At 41.1% G+C, this 22,352-nt stretch overlaps 2 protein-coding genes across 3 annotated transcripts in view; one reads left to right on the forward strand and one right to left on the reverse strand.

Annotated features, from left to right (window-relative positions):
* Positions 1–7,398: 7,398 nt before the first annotated feature.
* Positions 7,399–16,871, reverse strand: asphd2 (aspartate beta-hydroxylase domain containing 2). 2 transcript variants are annotated; one of them, XM_026945793.3, is made up of 6 exons: positions 15,752–16,871; positions 15,441–15,497; positions 12,467–13,024; positions 11,591–12,052; positions 10,342–10,455; positions 7,399–9,829 (listed from the first exon to the last, which is right to left on the reverse strand). In XM_026945793.3, exons 3-6 carry the CDS (start codon positions 12,813–12,815, stop codon positions 9,720–9,722), a joined length of 1,035 nt encoding a protein of 344 aa, XP_026801594.2. In that variant the 5' UTR covers positions 12,816–13,024; positions 15,441–15,497; positions 15,752–16,871; the 3' UTR covers positions 7,399–9,719. The 2 variants fall into 2 exon arrangements, with proteins under 2 accessions (XP_026801594.2, XP_053092252.1); XM_053236277.1 differs by having other exon boundaries at positions 15,441–15,567.
* Positions 16,872–18,952: 2,081 nt separating this feature from the next.
* The window catches only part of ggt5a (gamma-glutamyltransferase 5a), a 14,740-nt gene continuing 11,340 nt past the window's right edge, over positions 18,953–22,352 (forward strand). The window contains exon 1 of the mRNA XM_053236143.1: positions 18,953–19,169. Within this exon, the coding sequence (XP_053092118.1) occupies positions 18,985–19,169 (185 nt within the window). The 5' untranslated portion in view covers positions 18,953–18,984. The remainder of the gene's footprint in view (positions 19,170–22,352) is intronic.

Genomic DNA, 22,352 nt, shown 5'->3' on the forward strand with positions numbered 1-22,352 from the left:
TGTAAGATAGCATATGAGGATATGAGATAGTGTATGAGGATGTGAGTTAGTGTATGAGTGTGTGAGATAGTGTGCGCGTGTGTGAGTGCATGAGGATGTGAGATAGCTTATGAGTGTGTGAGATAGCTTATGAATGTGTGAGATAGCTTATGAATGTGTGAGTTTCATGTGAGGGTGTTAGTGTATAAGGATGTGAGATAGCGTATGAGGATGTGAGATAGTGTACGGGTGTGTGAGATAGTATATGGGTGTGTGAGATAGTATATGAGGATGTGAGATAGTGTATGAGTGTGTGAGCTTAATACGTACAGTATGTAGGGTACTATAGTGTCTCAAATGTTACCCTATATAATAATACTATTATTATACTTATTATTATCATTATTACTATTATTATTATTATTATTATTATTATTATCACAGTCTCATAAGGAACTGCGTGTCTCTTTTTGCATTCAGTTCTGGTGTGTAAGTGGATCACTTCATTCACACTATCTTTTGTACACACACACATACACACACATCACCATGATTAGCATCAGCGCCTCCTTGTTTCCTCTTTCTGCTCTTTTTTTCCGCCATCTTGACCATGTCCCCTTGCTCCCAGACAGCACTGAAGTTTTCGGGATGCATCACACTCTCGCCCACACACTTCCACCTGATTAAACACAGCGTCCCAGTACAGGCTGATATTCAGCATAACCTGCATGACACACCTCTGTTATATGAACTTCTGCATAATTCATGAAGACCACATATCTTCCAGGGTTTTAGACTTCTTCACACCGTTTGTGTATGAGTATTTGAGGTTGTGTAGAAGTGTGTGAGGTTATGTAAGCGTGTGAGCTTGTGTGTGAGAGTGAGAGGTTGTGAACGTGAGTGTGAGGTTGAGTATGAGTGTAGGAGGTTGTGGATGAGACTGTGAGATAATATACAAGCGTATAAGTGTGTGTGATAACATACAAGCATGTGAGTTTATGTACAAACACGTAAGGCTGTGTACCCGAATAGGAGGTTGTGTTCGAGTGTGTGAAATTATGTATGAACGTGTGCAATAGTGTACAAGTGTGTAAGGTTATGTCAAGTCTGCAAGGTTCTGTAGGAGTGTAGGAGATAATGCATGAGTGAGGTTCATACGAGTGTGTGAGGTTGTGTATGCGTGTGTGAAGGTGTGTACAAATTTGTGAGTTTGTGCACATGAGTATGAGATTATGTATGAGTATGTGAGTGTGTGTATGAGTCTGTGATGGTGTGTATGAGTGTCTGAGGGTGTGTATAAGTGTGTGTATGAATGTGCGTATGATTGTGTGAGGTTGTGTGAGAGTGTGTACGAGTGTGTGAGGGTGTGTATGAGCGTATATGATTGTGTGAGAGTGTGTCTGAGTGTGTGAGGGTGTGTTGAGGTGTGTGAGATAATGTACAAGTCCATGAGGGTGTGTATGAGTGTGTGTATGAAAGTGTGTATGATTGTGTGAGGTTGTGTACAAGTGTGTGAGATAAAGTATGAGTGTGTGTTTGAGTGTGTGAGATAATGTATGGATCTGTGAGGGTGTGTATGTATGTGTGAGGGTGTGTTCAAGTGTGTGATGGTGTGTATGAGTGTGTGAGTGTGTGTATGAGTGTGTGAGGGTGTATATGAGGGTGTGTATGAGTGTGTGTTTGAGTGTGTGAGGGTGTGTATGAGTGTGTAAGGGTGTGTGTGAGGGTGTGTATGAGTGTGTGAAGGTGTGTGTGAGGGTGTGTATGTGTGTGTGAGGGTGTGTATGATTGTGTGAGGGTGTGTGTGAGGGTGTGTATGTGCGTGAGGGTGTGTGTGAGGGTGTGTATGTGTGTGTGAGGGTGTGTATGTGCGTGAGGGTGTGTGTGAGGGTGTGTGTGAGTGCATGAGGGCGTGTATGATTGTGTGAGGGTGTGTGTGAGGGTGTGTATGAGTGCGTGAGGGTGTGTGTGAGGGTGTGTATTTGTGTGTGAGGGTGTGTGTGAGGGTGTGTATGTGTGTGTGAGGGTGTGTATGAGTGCGTGAGGGTGTGTGTGAGGGTGTGTATGTGTGTGTGAGGGTGTGTGTGAGGGTGTGTGTGAGTGTGTGTATGATTGTGTGAGGGTGTGTATGTGTGTGAGGGTGTGTGTGAGGGTGTGTATGTTTGTGTGTGTGTGTGAGGGTGTGTGAGAGGGTGTGTATGAGTGTGTGAGGGTGTGTGTGAGGGTGTGTATGTCTGTGTGAGGGTGTGTATGAGTGTGTGAGGGTGTGAGGGTGTGTGAGAGGGTGTGTATGAGTGTGTGAGGGTGTGTGTGAGGGTGTGTATGTCTGTGTGAGGGTGTGTATGAGTGTGTGAGGGTGTGAGGGTGTGTGTGAGGGTGTGTATGTCTGTGTGAGGGTGTGTATGAGTGTGTGAGGGTGTGTGTGAGGGTGTGTATGTCTGTGTGAGGGTGTGTATGAGTGTGTGAGGGTGTGTGTGAGGGTGTGTATGTCTGTGTGAGGGTGTGTATGAGTGTGTGAGGGTGTGAGGGTGTGTGTGAGGGTGTGTATGTCTGTGTGAGGGTGTGTATGAGTGTGTGAGGGTGTGTATGTCTGTGTGAGGGTGTGTATGAGTGTGTGAGGGTGTGTATGAGTGTGTGAGGGTGTGTATGTCTGTGTGAGGGTGTGTATGAGTGTGTGAGGGTGTGAGGGTGTGTGTGAGGGTGTGTATGTCTGTGTGAGGGTGTGTATGAGTGTGTGAGGGTGTGTGTGAGGGTGTGTATGTCTGTGTGAGGGTGTGTATGAGTGTGTGAGGGTGTGAGGGTATGTGTGAGGGTGTGTATGAGTGTGTGAGTGTGTGTAGGGGTTTTTGAGTTACAGTTACATACCATTTTCCCAGTGTTTTAGTTCTGTGTCCATCAGGATGGTTTATATTGATTATTACTAAATCATAACTCTGTAGCTCCCTCTTGTGTTGCTGGAGATGTTGCGCAGAACCCTGCAGCAGAACGGTTCTCTTTTCAAGGTGTTTTCAAGCAGAACCGTATTTAGGAAGCAAAAAATCCCTTAACTGTCCAAAGAAGCTCTGAGGAACCCTTTATGTAAAAGAGCATGTTACTGTTCTGAACCACGCATCTGCCAACATCATTTTCATATAATAAAATAACTAGGCAGCATTTACATTTTTGAAAAATATATAATTTGCACCTTTAATATCTCTAATTATAATCTCTAAGTCAATCAAAAACAAATTTTCTGTGCATTGCCTTTTTTTAATGCATAGATTATATTTCTAAAATTGCTAAAACATCATTCCCAAAATATTCTTGTTTAAATAGTTAAAAATTATTTTATTACATAAATTATAAAGGAATACTATTTTAAAAGACATTTTTTATATGAATAACTTACAAATCACTATTTAATGTTGTATAAGTTTATAATATAGTTTATTTTATTCATATATATATACACACATCTTTCATTCTTCTTCAGTAACTGAAGAGTTTTTTTTTTATTTTTTAAATTTACAATAATGTGATGTACACTTTTATAGATTATGAAATTATTTAATTATTTAATGTTCATATTATTATTGTGTGTACAGTTAAAATTGTTTATTCATATTTTGTTTTTGTTTTTTTTTTTCATTTTTAAATTTATATCTTATATATGTCTCTGTGATGTGTGATTGTGATTTTCACTTTAACGCAGTAGTAATGTAGATCTGTAATCATGGAGCCATGTTGCATCTGTTATCTACTACAAGCTCCGCCCTCTTTTCGTGGTGCATGATGGGACAGGTGAGTGCACACAGGGTCCACACTTCAGGTGATGTTTCCTTATTTTACACCATCTGCAGTTTGGGTAGTTTCTAACATTGTGTAACACTGTAGCTTATGCAAAGTGATACCGAGTAGGTGTGTGTGTGTGCGTGTGTGTGTGTGTGCGTGTGTGTGTGTGTGTGTGTGTGTTATGCAATACGTTTTATTTTAAGAACCGATTTCGCTGCCAGTACAAATTCTGCTGCTGGTGTTTTCAACTCTCAAGTTACTGCAGTGTGTGTTTCAGTATGGAATTATCTCTCTCTCTCTCTCTTTCTCACACACACACACACACACACACACACAAAATGTCAGAAATGCTGAACTATGAGTGTTAAGAAGACTGATGGCACCTTACGCTTGTGCATAAACTATAAAGTAAATGCAGCATGACAGAGGGAAAAACATTGTCAGTGCTTTATGATTCCCAAACAAACTGAACATTTGGAAAATGTGTCTTTCGGGGGGATAATTAGAAAAGCCATCAGGCATCATTACGAACCACATATTCCATTAAACTACCATCACAGACCATCAGAAACACATTAAAACTCATTAGGAACTCATAAAAATCTCAAATGGTTTATAGTGATTTTTTTCAGCAGGGCAGTACACAGCATGGCCTCCCTCACACACACACACATGCACACACACTCACACACACACTCACACACACAACTTCAGGAGAATATAAACTCACTGAAAATGTTTTTAGAGGTAGGAGGAAACTGGAGAACCCAGAGGAACCCAGAGGAACCCAGTACGGAGAACATGCGGAGACAGTAACCGGAGCTTTAGGTAACTTTCTGAGTAGTTTTCTAGTTTAACGTCACTATTAGAAAATGAACCAACATGCAAATATCAAATATCAACACTGAGTAGCTAGTTGTCTACCTGACTAGCTAACAAGCTAAAGGGTCGGTCACACTAGACTTTCTGCATGCGAAATTTCTTCGGAAACCGCTGTGAATGTGGGCCGCAACTGGATGTCACACCCCAAGGCGTTGTTTTTTTTTCTTCTTTTTTTTTTTAATCCACGCATCATGGATTCTGACGTGCTTCTCTTTTGATGTTGATTTTATATTCTTATAAAGCTGTGTTGTATAAAACACGATGGTGCGACACCGCTATAATCAGTGCTTCCTCCATCTTGGATTTTCTGAAGAAGTCACGCTGCGACGTGTCGAGCTTGTATTAGTCACATGTCTATGCGCGATATGAATTTGCAGGTCAGCGTTCACCAAACTTGAACTTTGGAACGGCTTGTTCGCACTGAGCTTGTGTTTCTGGTCTCCAGAATTCGCATGCCTAAGTATGGAAGTCAACAAACTTGAAAAGTCTAATGTGATCACCACTTAACGCTAGTACACTCTCATAAAAGAATGTATGGTTTATATGCCTTATGTAGCTGGGCAGCTGAAACTAGAAAATGCACCAACATGCTAGTATCAAGGAAGCGTCACTAGGTTTTACTAGCAAAGTGCATTCCAAGGACAGTAACTAGCTAGGGGAGGAAAAAATAAACTCCACCCACCAGCTGTTTGAACCAATGAATTTCTTCCGATCTGCAAGATCGAGCTGTTCCCAGAACAGTTTCGTGGTTTCTGGGTGGAGGCATTAGCAGGTAAAACAGAGCTACAAATTCTAGTGTTTTCTCCTCAGATAACATCATATTTATGAGAAATTTGACATACCAATACACTTTTTTTCCCCAAAACCTTGCTGATTTATAACAGGATGTTTTATCTTCATGTCTTAACCCTGAACTCTTTAAAGCTGAACAAGTGAAAAGTGAAAAAAAAGAATAGTGGAATGTGGTTTATAAAAATTGTACCGCTGTCCGCCACTAGAGGGCATCAGAGACATTTCGGCTTAAATTTTCACTGTCATGATGTTTAAAATGTGTACAGTCACTGGTTTATCGAATAAAAACAATAAAAAATCAGCACACACACACACACACACACACACACACACACACAGAAGGTTGTACAACCGGCTCTTTATTAAACACACTTCATCGCTCAGCCGTAGCAAAAATCACATCTAGGAAACACAGAAAGTCAGAACGTCAGCATAAAACCCGTCAAACGCTCGGCTGCAAAAGTCACACGACGCTAGAAAAAAGCCACCGATTACGATACGGCGTGTCCCGATTGGCTTACAAAAGGAATGTACGAGTAGCACAGAACGAACGAAGCGGTCAACCACTGAAGCGCCTGAATGAGCTGAAAGTTCTGCGTTTGTTTATATCTATACTGTAAACTTCAAAGTGTGCTTCTGTACAAGACGCTGCGTTCAAATACAGTCGTGTGTCACCGTGTTCACGACAAGATACACATGGTGTAGTATTCACACCTTCTGAAGACAAAATTTACCGTAGCAGAGAGCTGTTGAGGATTTTTTTTTTTAAAAATGGCGGCTCACATTAGTCCTGTTAGCGGTTAATGCTAAGTGTAATTACAGTGTAATTGTAGCCTTCCAGAGTCTTTTTCTAACATTTTACCAACACATCTGAGGTAAATGTTGATGTTCCAACTGTCACTGTCTACTTTTTAGCTAGTTAAATCCCTAGCCTCAGTCGTTAGCTAGCTTATACGCAGAGTCCCATAACATACCGTTTGTTCTCAACATCATCTTCCCACATTGAAAACACAGATTCACGAGTTCTATCTGAACGCAGCTAGAAATACAAAGCGCTTTTAGCGTCAAACTGATGCTAAAATTGATCGGAATACTAAAGAGAAAGTTGAAAAGCAGGCTTTGGCGGTGATAAAAGACCTGCGGCTAGTGCTTTACCTCATGAAATTTATTTATTTATTTATTAATTATTTTTTTTACACAATCTGCTCCTCTGTTTCAATACCGTTTGTCCACTTCTCCTACTGACTCGAAAGCCCACAACACGTTTATTACACATCAGGAAACATAGCTGAAATGATTTCCTCAGAAATACCTCGCTAAGTCACTAGCGTGGCAACTAACTACTTTGCTAACTTGTACGATGTTATTTAGAAATGTTTTTAAAGTGGCATAGTACATAGTTTGTACATAGTTACATCAGTTTATTGACTAGCTAGCTTAAAAACTAGCATACTAACTAGCTTGTGTGCTAATTATGAACAATTTCTAAGTTCTGTTCTAGTAAATAATCAAGTGTGTAAGAATACAGTGTGTAATTTGGGATGGAGCCAAAGGGAAGTGGACGAGGAGCGTGTGTTAAAAACAGTATTATAACACAGTCTTTACGCTACGCCTGGCTCTGTATAAACACTGAATAAGCAGGTCGTAAAGCTGTCATTAGCGTCTGCGTCACTGTGCGGTTGTTCACTGTCCTTCTGACGCTCAGGGAAAACACAGTATATATTTATATTTATGTGTATGTACACTTTCCAATAAAGTATGACTTTAGACGTGATGCTTTGGACGTGACGCTTCCGACCTGAAAAGTGCTATACGTTCAGAATTTCATAAGTTTGTACACCCTGGCCTGTACCTTTAATAAACAGTTAGACTGGATCTGATCTGTAAACATTTATGTACAGAAAATGTGCAAGAAACATTGTTCACCTCAGACCTCTCTCTCGCTTTCTCTCTCTCCATTTTTTCCTGTCTCTCTCTCTCTCTCTCTCTCTCTCTGTCTTTCAGCAGTAATGATGCAATCGAGTGCTCATCGCTCGACTGCTTATATACTGAAAATATCCAAATCCATCAGCCTGATCGTTTAATTCAGTTGTTTTACTGCCTGTTATTCATCCCCCCTTCTCTCTCTCTCTCTGTCTCTATCCATCCATCTCTCTATCTTTCTGCCTCTTTTTCTCTTACTTCAGATCTTTATGTATTCTGATTAAATGCTGAACCATCAGGAAACACTGGTGTAAAGAAATGTGCAGGTCGGATTATTCACCTCAGCACCGTCTCTCATCCCTCTCTCTCCCTTTCTATTCACATGCAGTGCATCTCGATCTATTTCTCTCATTTTCCTCATTTTTATGTCTTCCTTTCATCGTTATTGAAACACTAAACCATGAGGCTTCATCAGCATGCATGTATATAAAAATGTGCTTTCTATTAGTTGATTTTCAATTTAACTGGTGCATGTGGGAATTTTTTTTTTTTAAATCGCAGTTCCATGGTTATTTTATTCTCACCTTCTCTAATATATTTAAGCCCAGCTCACATGTATACAGATATTTATGAGAGTAGTAGTAATAGTAGTAATTGGTTTTTCTCTGTGTTTTGATCTCCTGTTCACACAAAAACAGCATTTGGGGCCTCTGAAATCAAGCTTTTTGAAAAGATGGAGAAATTTTAAAATTTTTCACTGTTTTTACATGGACATGAAAAGAGTATGTTTCTTAAAAACTTCACAGCGTGAACCTGCACATGTTCGTTGCACATGTTATGAATGTGCTAGGACTCAGTTTATCACGGCTGATGAAATGATTATTACTTAGTGCTCTCTAATTTCTTATCTGATAACGGGTTTGCAGTTTAATTTCACTTTCTGTGAAGGAGGCAGAATCTGATCGGCTCTGAATCCGGGCAGATTTAGGATAAGAGCCGAGGGAACACATGAGTCTTCATGTCTGTGATTGTATTTTTTTATTTAGCCTTTTTTTTGCATTTCTCCTTCGCTAATTTATATATAGTTTATGATGTGATATCACTGCGCCGGTGTGATCATGTGATCATTTTCAGTCGTTTTTCATTTTTTGTGTGGATGAAGAGATTTTTGAAAAATGCTGTTTGTGTGGACGGGAAATCTTTTTATAAAATATATTTTCAAAAATATCTGTATATGTCTGGATGGAGCCTTTGTTGTACACCTATTATTAATTTAAATGAAAGCGACCCTGATGAAGATAAAGCATTTGCTGAAGATAAAATAAACGCAGTAAACGAGCGCAAGTGATCAATGGCTTCTCTTTATAGCGTGAGCTTCATACGTGACCATGTGCTGAATCATATCCTGATTCACTCCTCTTCTTTCAATCATCTTATAGATCCTGTTATTCATCCTTCTCTCTCTCTCTCTCTCTCTCTCTCTCTGGCCATCCACCTCTATCTTTATGAACAGACTGGATAAGATGTCATCAGGAAACACTTATGTACAAAAAAAAATGTGCTTACACTTACACTTTAGTGCCTGTTTTCCTTCTCTTTTTCTTTCTTCCTTTCAATTTGTTTTCTTTGAGCAAATACTGAACCACTAGAAAACACTTATGTACAGAAAAAGGTGCACATGTAACGATTTCCCTCAGTTCTCTTAATCATCTCTCTCTCTTTTCATCTATCCATCATTTAGTCCCTTTTTCTCTCTCTCTCTCTCTGTTTTCTGACGAGAGAGTGAAAGGTAAAAATTTGTACATAAAAATCACTTCTCTGTTAATCGTCTCTCCTCTACTGTCTCTTCATTTTTCTTTCTGTCTGTTTCTCTCTCTCTGTCTATGACACTTCATCAGGAAATCCTTATGTGCAGAAAAATGTGCATTATTAAGTTGTTCACCTTCCATCTATCTATCTATCCATCCATCCATTCATCCATCCCTCTCTCCTTCTTCTCCGTTTCTGTTTCTTCATTTCTACTATACTGACTGATTTGTGAAAATCTATGTACATAAAAATGTGTAATTTGGTTTTTTTTGCTTCAGTTCTGTCTCACTGCTCTGTTACTCATCCCTCTTACTCTTTCTCTCTTTCTCTCTGTCTGTCTGTATCTCTGTCCATCACTGACTATCCATCTCTTTCTCTCTCGCATTTCAGGAGAGACTGAACTGTGACGCTTCATAAGGAAACACCTATGTACAGTAAAATGTGCAAGTTATACGCTTCACATCACTGTTATTACTCAGCTATCTTTATCTCTCTCTATCCCTCGTCCATCCATCTCTCTCTCCATAAATCCATCACTCTCTCTCTCCATCTCTCGCTCCGTCTCAGCGTCCCGGAGTGAAGATGTAGTCGAGTGCCTGTCTCTCGGCCGCTGCCACGTTCGGATGCCACAAATCCACCATGAACACGACACGGGGTCCGTCTTCTGGAGCACCTGATCACACACACGCACACACACACACGCACGCACACACACACACACACACACTCACAGAAGTTAAAAGAACAAAACAGGAACCAGGACTACACTGACACTACAACATTTACACAACACAACTGACGACTTGTTTTCCGTTTAATCGCAAAGCCATTGTGATCTCGAGGCTTACTGTTAAAGTCCTGCAATGTATTTACATTTGACCTTTTTTGGATCAATTCCACAATCGACTCAGTTCATCTGCTGGTTACAATCATCATTCCATTTCAACCCTACAAACATTCAACGACTCGTGCCTGAGATATCACGCTACAGAGAATCTCAGACATACCTAGTGGCGGAGGCATAAAATATTCAGATTCAATTTTTCCCTCTTTCTCGCTCTCCCTGTGTTCCTGTACTGTGACCTCTTCGACCTTCTGCCATGACTCAGAAGTCAGCAGTGCATTGTGGGTAAGCTGTGCTCCTGAGACCTACAGTGATGTCGGTGGTGTCTGTTTGTGTCTCACCATCGTGGAAGGCCGTGTGGAGGAACGAGTCGTCAAACAGCAGACAGTTTCCCTCAGACCAACACTGCGGCTCCCCCCCTACCACCAGCTCACAGTGAGGAGGCACCTTCAGCCCTACACACACACACACACACACGTTATACACACACACATTACACATACAGATCTGCACATCAATTCACACTGTTACATACACACACATCTATCTCCTGACACACACACACACACTCATTTTCAGTTAAAATACATACATACATATAAACCCAATAATCTCTCTCTGTCTCTTTCTCTCTCTGTCTCTCTCTCTCTCTCTCTCTCTCTCTGTCGAGCTACACATGCTACTCCTGAGATATCAGTGATCTTGACCCCTTCTGCTCTCCAGACCTTCCTGATCCATCCTGATGCCCTACTCCTGGTTGGAGTTCTCATCTCTTGGAACTCACTCGCTGATGCTGAGGGTCTCCAACACACACAGCCTGAAGATCACTGAGATTACCGAGGATTTTCCACATAGAAACCATGAAGATGGCTTAGGACTACAATTGCTATGATGGCTTTAGGACTACAATTCCCAAGAACAGTTTTACACTCAAGTCTCCATCAATGAAAATTTGTTAACATCAACAAAACAGACTTAATGTGGAAAGTGTAATGAATTTGCTGGTTACACAGCTGCACTATTTGTCCATGTAGTACACAGTTATAGAAGGGAATGATTTATAATCGCACTATCGGGTGTCACCCAGATGAGGATGGGTTCCTTCTGAGTCTGGTTCCTCTCAAGGTTTCTTCCTCATATCGTCTCAGGGAGTTTTTCCTCACCAGCGTCACCTCTGACTCGCTCATTAGGGATAAATTTATAAATGTAAAATTTATATCCAGAATTTATATATTTCTGTAAAGCTGCTTTGTGATGATGTCCGTTGTTAAAGGCGCTATACAAATAACACTGAGGTTTTTATTTGTTTACTGGGGGTGCCCAGGAAAATGGTAACTCAGTGTGTATATATAATAAATCATCTACCCAAAAACCAGGTTGTGCAAGTGAACCAGTAACACACTTTCAGTTTCGTCTCTCACACACCCACACACACACTCTCACACACACACACACACACACACGACTTTGAGCACATTAAAAAAAAAAAAAAAAAAAATCACAATTCAAACTATGGCTGAACTACTAACACACTTTCTCTCTGTCCTCTCTTTCACACACACACACACACACACCCAGTGTGTGTCTCACCCAGGTGACAGCGCAGGCGGACGTTGGTGGGTCCGTAGTGCTCGGTGATGGTGGCTCCGGGGCTGAGGACAGAGAAGCAGGCGTTTCCGAACACGTTGTTGGCGATGAAGGTGCGCAGTTGTCCCAGGACCCTCCACGTGCGCGGGCAGCGGCGAGCGTTCAGCGCCAGCGTCGTGCCCTGGTTCACCAGGTAGAAGGTCCACCAGTGTCCCCGCGGCGTGCTGTTAGCCTTCCAGCCGGGCGCGAGGGGCGGCGGCGCGCGGTACACGCTCTCGAACTCAGCCAGCAGTGCGGGGAAACTTCTCTCCAACAGCTCCACGTCATGCTTCTGCGCATCACGAGAGAAAAACGGAGCTGACGGCAGATCAGGCAGGAAAAACACCTCTGCCTTCTGGATGGACGGACGATTACACAGACGATACCGGTCCTGTTCACGCACACCTTTATGCACACGCCCCATACCTGTACATCAATAAATAATAATAATAATAATTATAATGAAGCATTTTCTACTTCCAAAATAAAACAACAGCAAAATAAATCAATAAACACATTTTTTTTAAATGGTCACATATAAATAGAATAATAATAATATATTATCATAATTATAACTTAATTGATACATAATTATATATAAAAAGCTAAAATAAAAAACTAGTATTTAGCCTGTATACTATACATTCAATTATAAACAATAAATAAAATAGTATATCATGTAATACAGAGATTATATACACACACGTTGTAGTTATATACACAAAGTCATAGAAATAAAAATAGTTAAAATAACATTTTATATTTATGATATATTTATTATATATTTATATATATATATCTCTCTCACACACATACACACACACACACACACACACTGACCTGCCCATGTGTAGCGTTTAGCGTAGTCCTGTAGATTGTGGTAAAGTCGTTGGTTAAATCCATCGCCGGGCCGCGAGCACCGGAAACATTCGGGTGATTGACAGTACGCAAAGCCGTTCAGCTCCTCCTCACTGGCTCCGCCTCCTGCTCTGACTCCTCCCAGTGCAGGGCGGAGTTTTGCTGACGAGAGTTCGGGCGGGCTGGAGCGAGACTCGGGCGTGTAGGAGGCGTGTTCACAGCCCACACGGTAACAGTACCATATAAACAGCAGAGCTAAACAGAGCACCGTGCCCAAAGCCCCGCCCTCACACTCCCGCACGGCCTGCAACCAATCCCGCATCCAATCCATCACACACACACACACACACACACACACACTCGCTCTGATCCTCTCAAAATGGGATCTGTCAATCACACACACCAGGCAGAGCGTCCAGTCTTCTCTCTGATTTTCTGAGCTGTGTGTTCATGCTGGAGCAGGAGAAGCGTGTGTGTGTGTGTGTGTGTGTGTGTGCGTGTGTCAGCGTCCAGACGTTTCAGGATTTCACCACAGCGCACCTGGAGGAGGAATAAGACACATTTTAAAGTGACAGAACATACACACACACACACACGCACACACACCTGCCCCCCTCTGACAGCTCAGTACGGTTCCTACACCACTCACACATTCTGCTGTTAAAGGAACAATCTGGATAAAAATAAAACTTTCACATCATCGTCAAATCTAATTGATGAGCTGAGACAGCGTTTGAAGTTTGTTTCTTTAGTTTTGTACTCAAGATGCGAGGCTAATGTCACCAACATGTCACCCGAAATCTTTTCTGTACAGACACAAGCAGATCTCTGGGGTCCGAGCACCATTTGCAAGTAACTACCCCAGACTCCCTTCCCACCCCCACCCCAGGGCCCCCAGGGGCCAGTTCTTGTGTACACAGGAATGTACAGAACAGCAAACATACGGTTCACATACACGTCCATGTTCATTTCAAATATCATGAGTAGTGTGCAGGTCCTAATATTCCCAGAAGTGTTCGTTTCCATACACTGGAACCAGACACTACCGGTGAAACCATGGCAACCGATGTACACAGTATTTTGTCCGTTTGAACAGAACCTTGGTTTGCTCTTTAGGAAGAACACAGCGATCACACTCATCTGAGCTAGGTGGTCTCGATCTACTTCCTAGTGAACTGTAGTGAGAGAGTGATTCGACTCTGAATCGACTCACTGCAGGAAGTGAATCAAACATGCTGTGTGTTCTGAGCTGCTGCGTTTTCTGTGCAGGGTTTTTGCGAGCTGCTAAACTGAGCCAAAGCACAGAGCTGCAGCGCTGCAGAGATGCCCTGAGTTCTGGAGATTTCAATTTTAAACTCGTTATTTCTGCTCAGGTGATTTCTGTGATTTCTATGTCGAATAAATGAAAGAGTTTGACGAAGACGTGTTCGGACCTACACACACTTCAGGTAACATTTCTTCTGCTTTTTGGTCCAAACTAATCAAAAGAACCGGTTTCACACTGAACTTCTCAAGACCTGAAGAAGGTTGTGCTTATCACCTACAAAGGTTTAGAAACGTCACCATGTCAGAACGTGTGTGTGTGTGTGTGTGTGTGTGTGTGTGACATCACTGAGCACTGGATAAGGTTTGAGGCAGAAATTTACACTAAAGATTTTCGGTGACATGCGAGCAACAATGTGGACGTTTCATTTTTGGCTGAACTTCTCCTTTAATACAGAACACATAATTTTTTTCCTTCTGTCTCTCTCTTTCTCTTTCTCTCTCTCTTTCGCTCTCTCTCACACACACACACACACACACAGCTGCAGAGAGGCATTTGAAATTCAGTTGTGCACACCTCCGCAATGTACTGTGTAAAACCATGAGTCATGTTCAAAAACTCTCTCTCTCTCCCTCTCTCTCTCTCCCTCTCTCTCTCCCCCCATCTCACACACACTCACACTCCTGTCTATGTCTCCTATCTTCTCTTCAATCCCAAATTTTCCATATGCTTCTCATCTTTTCTCACTTCTTCCCTCCTTTTCATTTCTTCTCTTCCTCTCTCCATCTTTACTCTCTCTCTGCCACACTCCTTCTTTCTCTACCTTTTCCTTTCCATCTCTCTTTTCCCTTTATCCCAAATTCTCTCCATCCTCCTTTCCCCCTTTCTCCTCTGGTCCCTCTTTACCTCTTCTTTCTTACTTATTCCTTCCTTCTCTTCCTCTCCCCCTCTTTCTTCCATCGTCCCTCTTTCTACCTCCCTCCCTCTCTGGCCCCTCTCGTTCTGTCTCTCACTTTGACCTTTATCCTGAATTCTCTCCATTCTTTCTCCTCTCTTTCTCTTCCTCTGTTTCTTCGTCTCTTCTTTCTCACTTTTTCCCTACTTCTGATTTTCTCTCCTCTCCTATTTCTTTCTCTTCCTCTTATATCTTTCTATATCTTAGCCTCTTCTTTTCTCATCCATCCTTATTCCCTCCTTTTCCATTTCACTTCCTCTTTCCCTCATCCTATCACTCTCCATATTCCCGTCTTCTCCTCTTTTCCTTCTTTCTCCACCCCTTTTCTCCTCATTCTCTCTTTTCCCTTTATCCCTCATTTTCTCCATCCTTCTCTACTATCTATCTTTCTTCACCTTTTCTTTCTCACTCATCCTCTCATCTATCCAACATTCTCCCTTCCTTTCCTCCTGCCCTTCTTTCTTCCTCCCTCTCTCTCAATCACTAGCTCTCGCTCTAGCTTTCCTCACTTTTCTTTTTCTACTTGTTTCCCTTCATTATTCCCCTCTCTTTCATTATTCTCTCTTCCCATTCTCTTGTTCTCCCCTACTTTCTCTCCCTCTCTGCTTTCCTTTCCCTGTAATTTCTCCCTCCTTCATCATCATCATCCCTTCCTCCCTCTACCACTCCAACCATCTTTTTCTTCCACTTTCACTCCATCCTCCTCCCTCTCCCATTCTTTCTCCCTCCATCATTACCGGGGTCAGTTGCTGTACGGACAGAGCTCTGTCGTTTGTCCTCCATTAACAGGGCAGCTGATGGACAGAGAGAGAGAGAGAGAGAGAGAGAGAGAGAGAGAGAGAACAGATTCAGATTCTCTGCAGTCTGTGTACACACACACACACACACACACAATCATCAGCAATGATCATTAGTAATAATAATAATAATGCATTGATAATAAATAATAATAAAGCACATGTGTGAGAGTGTATTAATGCAGTAATAAGACATTAGTGTACAGCATATGAAGTGTAATAGAGAGTGAATAGTGGATGTGTCAGCCCACCTGTCCTGCCCTGTGCTGCTGCATGGATAATAAACCCCGCAGTGCAACACAAACCCCGATTATTCACCACTAAATCCGCCTCACACACCCTGTCTCTGATCATCCGCCGTGCTTTCACTAGTAATCCGAGTATTTAACGCCCTGCAGCCTGCGTGATGAAGAAACAACGCACATAAACGCAGCAGAAACACGCAGACATTTGCGAAGACACCGAAACCATCCGCGACTGAGCGACTCCCTGATCAAGAACCACGAATCCCATGATGCACTGCGCGCACAGGAGACTTTTCCACCGAGAGACGCGAGGAGTAAAACACACAACAGAAGCAAACGGAGTGTGTTTGTCTTTTCTTTGCTGACATTATATCACCACGTTGGTTTACAAATGTTTAAAATTGCTACAAAAAACATGGAGTTCGTCACGACATGGAGATTAAAAACTGTAAACTTGTGTTTACGCCTCGGCGCGCGTTCAAGCTGGAAACAACTAAATCAAAATGGCGGCTGTAGTTTTTAAACACATAAATAACACACATTCTCATTTTTATTTACACTGCAGTTTGCGTTTATGGGCTGAACTACAAAGCTATGTGTAAAAACTGTTCGGAATGAATTTACATTTTATTTTTCTACGATTAACTAGTTGTTATTGAATAAAAGTTAATGTTTTTTTAGCTTAACATTTACTACAGGGACTTATTTCCGGGTTTTGAACACGTGACCACGTCCTATGCCACGTCACATTTCAGGACGCTGGCGTCTCGCAACACGTCACTAACGTAGAAAAGTTTGTTTTCTGGATATAAATTAAAGAATCTGTCTCAAATCATACACTATATTGTTACACTCTAGACTATGTAAAGTACCAGGATGTTTGCGGTTTAGTAATGTCTCAAATCGAACACGAACATTTTGCGCTAAAAGGAAATGAGAGCGCTACACAGTTACCTCACGTCGTTAAATAGTCAGAACCACACAATCCAAAATGGCCGCCCTAAATTCTCTGTTCCCGTTTTGGGTTTGCGGTTTACTGAGATTCTCATTAGTAGCGTCAACCATTTGCACAAAATGCGATTGATGGTGTCCATGTTTCACTTCTCTGTGGTTTTAGTTCCCCATCCAGGTATTACCAGCGTATCTGTTTACTGAAGTGAACAAACTACATCACTTGAGACGTAGGTAAAGAGATCTCTGGGGGCTTAGTCTGTAATCAATTTACAACAAAAAGCAACATTATAGATATATCCATAAAAAATGCATGTTCAAGTTAAACCTGTAATTCGAACTAGTAGTTTAATATTTTTAAAGACGCTTCAAAATGGTTTAGAAATGTCTGTACAAATATAACCTCATTAAAAATACCAGAATATACAAATTTGAAACACAAGCCTATAGCCATTCTTCAAAATGTCATGGCTAAAATTATTTCAAATAATGTTAATCCAGTACTGTAAGAATTAATTTAACGCCTTAGGTGTTCAGTATGTTCTGTATGTGTTAATCCAACACTGTCAGAATTCATTAATCTCTCTAGGTGTTAATTCTGAATTGTAAGTGTTAATCTAACACTGTAAGAATTAAGTAATCCTTGTCAGTGTTAATTCTGTACTGTAATTGCCAATCCAATGCTGTAAAAATGAATTAAAAAACATCTAGGTGTTAATTCTGTATTCAATCAAACACTGTAAGAATTAATTAACAGTGAATTAATTAAGAACTGGTGCCAGGAGAACAACCTCCTCCTGAACGTCAGCAAGACAAAAGGAGTTGTTATTGGACTTCAGCACAAAGCAGGAGAGGAGATACCACCCCGTAAGATCAACGTGCAGAGAGTGGACAGATTCCAGTACCTCAGTGTTCACATCACGCGGGATCTGTCATGGTCCTGTCACATTAACACCCTGGTGAAGAAGGCCCATCACCGTCTTTACCACCTTAGACACTTAAGAGACTTTAAATTGCCCTCTAAGGTGCTAAGGAGCTTCTAGTCCTGCACCATCGAGAGCATCCTGACAGGAAGCATCACAGCCTGGTTTTGGGAGCAGCACCCAGCAGGACAGGCGGCTCTCCAGAGGGTGGTGCGATCAGCTGAGCGTACCATCCGTACTGAGCTCCCTGACCTGCACTCTATCTACAGCAAGCGGTGCTGGACCAAGGCCAGGATAGTGAAGGACCTCAGCCACCCGAACAACAGACTCTTCTCTCTGTTGCGGTCAGGAAAGCGCTTCCGCTCCCTAAAGGCCATACAGAGAGAACGAGGAGGAGCTTCTACCCACAGGCCATTCAATCCCTCAACCAGGACAACACCTAGGACTAGAGCTTGGATTTTTTTTGCACAACACCAACATCACTACATTCCTGTTAGTATACCTGTAGTAATAAATATTTATTATATACAGTATGTTAGCTATTTCACTGCAACTACCTCAGCCTGCTGTTGCACAGCATTGCATTGCACATTACTGCACATATCTGCACTTTATTTCTCATATAGTCCATGCTGTTGCTTCCATCTATCTTTTATATCTACTCTATTATACAGTATTTTATATTTTTCGTTTTCTACTTCATGCTAGTGAATTCTATTTTATGTAAATGTCACCAGACATTGTTTTTATGTCACCAGATCAGTTGTAAAAAGCATTTCACTGCACGTTGTACTGTGTATGGTTGTGAACTGAACTGAACAGCGCAGGTGTTAAATCAGTCCTGTAAGGAGAAATTAAACTCTGCAGGTGATTATAACATTGTTTAAGATAAAGAAGCCCTCACGGGTTTATGCCTCTCCCTGCACTGTGTATGTGTATTCCTACTACTTTTCTTTTTGTGTATATTTTTAATCGTGCAAAATAATAATAAAAGAAAAAGAAAAGTGTTAATCTCTAACAATGAATGAAGTCCTGTAGGTATTTATTCTGTACTGCAGGTGCTGATAAGCACCTTGTGTGAGAGGAAGGGAGAGGAAGGATGGAGAGAAAGGTGTGTGTCTGTGTGTGTGTGTGTGTGTGGTTACAGTGTGATGCGGTTTGGTAACATCATATGTAAAACAGAACAAACAAACAAACAAACAAACAAACAAAAACACAACTATTCTACCTGTTCTTGCTCATTTGCATATTCAGGCGACGAGGGGGCGTGGCTTTGCGTGTACCTCCCGCCCCCGCCTCCGGGTGGACTTCTGAGCAGTGCGTTTGGAGTGTGTTGTGTGTGTGAGTGTGTGTCAGATCGCAGACATGCCCCGCAGGAGGAAGGAGCGCCTGCGAGCGGGTGTGTGTTTCGCTGTGATCTTCATCGTGCTCATCCTCATCCTCATCATCATCTGCACGGCCAAGTTCCCGGAGCGGGATGAGTGTCAGAGGGGGATGTTCAGGAAAGCAGCTGTGGCTTCAGACTCACTAACATGCTCCAACATCGGCCGGTGAGTGTGTGTGTGTGTGTGTGTGTGTGTGTGTGTGCGTTTTTTTTTTTTTTGGGAGGGATTTGTGTTTGAGCCCTTAGGCGTATTTCCATCAAGCCAGGATGTTCAAACTTTTATCTGATGTGTGTGTGTGTGTGTGTGTGTGTGTGTGTGTGTGATGAAATAGCACAAACAACTCACACGAGTTAAATAAATATAATATATAGCACATAATACTGATACATTTCCTGCTGTATAAATTTAAGGGAGAGCTGTGTGTGAAGTTTTCAAAAATGTCATCCATGAGTTTTTTTTTTATTTTTTTATTTCTAACCCTCATTAACATGTGCAATGTATTTAAAAATGGAAATCCATTTCCATCCATCCAGTGCATACTAGTAGTAATGTAATAGTAATTTATACTATTAAAGTATTAAAGTATAAAATAAAGTATTAATAATGGAAATCCATGATCTGAAATACTTTATTTTATACTTCAGTACTTTAATAGTATGCATGTACAACAGAATCTCATCGAGTTAAACCCTTTAGATTTATATTTAATAATTAATCATAAAAATCCTATTAAATTAAACAAACATAATGGAAATAATGAAAAGCAGTGTGTCCTTTTGTCATGAAAGTGGATGTTACGTTCACACATGACTTGAATGTTTAAGGAACTCAGTCGAATACGTGTTTTTGTGTTTACATTTCTGTGGTAAAGTTTTGGTGAGACGAGCAGAAGGAAGTGTTGTGATGTCATTGTGGTGTTTAGTATAAAGTGTAGAGTGGTGGTGTGTTTATTTAGCTCTGGGTTAATCCTCTGAAACAGTCAGGCCAGGTGAGCTTCCTCCAAAACAGGAGATGATGAAGAGGTGAAGGTGAAGATCAGTGTGGTGCAAATAAACACCGGCGTTCCAGTTTTAATCCGCTTTGTGCTGATCGCCACCAACAGCAGCCATGAAAACACCTTAATTGGAAATGAAAGCGTGAAAAACCCACCAAATATTAAATCAAAGACTGAAGAAAACCACTTGCGATTATCCTGTATGTCTGAGACTGAAGAAAAGTACATTCAACACAAACCAAGTAAATAAACAAGTTCATGGCTAATTCTAGCTAGCTGGTGTGTTGTAGAGCACACTGTGACTGTCCTGGTGTGGAGTGTCGTCATCTTCTTCTGGGTTTGGTGTTTAAGAATCGCAAACTATTAAAACATTAAAGCAATGGAGCAAAACTTTGGCTCCTGTCCAAGTTTTTTAGCACTTCTGCTGAATTTCACTTCTAATCAGATCCTCATGGTCCATTTCTATCGTAAATATTCTGAACATATATTAAATGACCACATTTTCTGTTGAAGGCAGCTGAGACAGGTTCAGAAGAACAAGTAATGCAAGTTTATGGTCTCCAGTTTACTTTCTTTCAGGCTTTCAGTCTCATGTAGGGGGCGTGGCCTAAAGCCTGAGTGTGGGCAATAATATACAGTGTGTTGCATAAAAATGTACCCCCCCTTTAACCTTTCGACATTTTGTTGTGTTACAACATGGAACTGAAATGGACTTTTATGAACAGAAATTGGGATTTTATATCATGAAGCTACACATGACCCACTGCATAATCCTAATTAAGTGTATTTCTTATTTTTCACTTTCTAAAGTGAGGAAACATCAGTATAGTTTGCAAAATGTTTACAAATAAAAGTTTACAAATAAAAATGTAAGTGTTGTGATTGCAATTAAAGTGTCCCATGAACTCAATATGAACACACCTGTTCCTGGAAAAACCCAGAGTGTGTTAGAGATGATACCTAAACACACAGTATCATGAAGACCAAGGAAAAAAAATCCAACAAAGAGGCAGAGTAAAGAGGGGCTTATTCAGAGAAACAAACAAGAGGCCAAGAGTAACGCTGAACACCATGCTACCAGCACCATGCTTCATATAAGCAGTGTTGCGATTCTGTCAAATGTATTGCAAAAAAGTTTGGTTTTGATTTCATTCAGACCAGAGAAACCCTCTTCCACATGTTTGCCTTTTGTCAAGCACTCTTCCTTTAAGTCGTATGTGCAGTTGTGCAGCGTCCAGGCTGTGCTTGTGCTGTGAACAGCTTCTCCCATCTGAGCTGTGGTTATGCAACACACTATAGTTCACATTTAAATTCACATTACGAAGCTCTTAGTGCTACTGAAAAACCATATCTCCTAATGCATGAGGCTAGAAACATATCTACAAGTGTGTCGTATGTACATTTGCATCGAATTTTTATGAATTATTAATTGGTGTATAATGTTTGTATCTAATGGATACCTTAATGGTGTTAACCGTGCAAGGGAAGAAGAAAAAAAAAAGTGATCATAAAATTGATGACATTTAATAAACTATTTTCTGTAATAATACACTACAGAGCAAATTCCTTGCACGCATGATCTGTTCAGCAGAGAATCGTTTGTGCACTAAACACACACCGATGGGACAAAAGAAGAAAAATCATCTTCCTGTCTAATGCACAGCCTAATTGGTGAATTTCATTAGAGACCGTTTGTGTCTTGTTCTCTTCCTCTCGTCCTTAATTTGCTGTTCATATTTGTGTGTGTGTGTGTGTGTGTGTGTGTGTGTTCATGGTCACTTCCTGTTTGCAGTTGTTTTTTGTGTCTGTTCACACTTTGTCACATGCATTTCCAAATTTTCACTGTGATTTGGAGAATGTCTCACACGATCAATTCATGACCAGACTCACACTTTTTCAGGTTTTGGGAATTGTAAATAAAACAAACTGAAGTCAAACAATATTTGGCATCAGTTCGATAAAATAAATTGTGTGGTTTTATACAGAAATTAGCTGATTTGGTTGTTCCTGTGTCTTGGAGAACTTCCACAGGTCTTATGCATGCTTTGCTTTAGTAGTTGCAGATCCCAGAACATCTAAAACTCTTCTGTCCTGAAGATGTCAGAAAACCTAAAGTTACAGCTTTAGCTCTGACTGTTGCAAAGCGCTGACACTGGAGACTCCTTCCATAAACGTTAAAGAAAACAGAAAACTATAAAAATGATAAGTGTTGCTATAGATCCCACAGAACCCATAATTAATATAAACCTGCCATCTGCAGCTGCACTAGTGTCAGATCTGCTGTTCTAGAAAATTAATCAACACCTTCTGACCAATCAGAATTCAGAATCCTGAGCTTAACAGCGCTGTGTTGT

The sequence above is a fragment of the Pangasianodon hypophthalmus genome, chromosome 8 (assembly GCF_027358585.1).
Source record: "Pangasianodon hypophthalmus isolate fPanHyp1 chromosome 8, fPanHyp1.pri, whole genome shotgun sequence".
NCBI classification, from domain to species: domain Eukaryota; kingdom Metazoa; phylum Chordata; class Actinopteri; order Siluriformes; family Pangasiidae; genus Pangasianodon; species Pangasianodon hypophthalmus.

Excerpts from the sequence above, each read along its gene's own strand:
- asphd2 (XM_026945793.3), bottom strand. The coding sequence starts at position 12,815 with ATGGATTGGATGCGGGATTGGTTGCAGGCCGTGCGGGAGTGTGAGGGC. Across the intron at positions 12,053-12,466 it reads TAAACGCTACACATGGGCAG|GTATGGGGCGTGTGCATAAA; the intron begins GTCAGTGTGTGT and ends ATTGATGTACAG. Across the intron at positions 9,830-10,341 it reads CCACACGGCCTTCCACGATG|GTGCTCCAGAAGACGGACCC; the intron begins GTGAGACACAAA and ends GTGTGTGATCAG.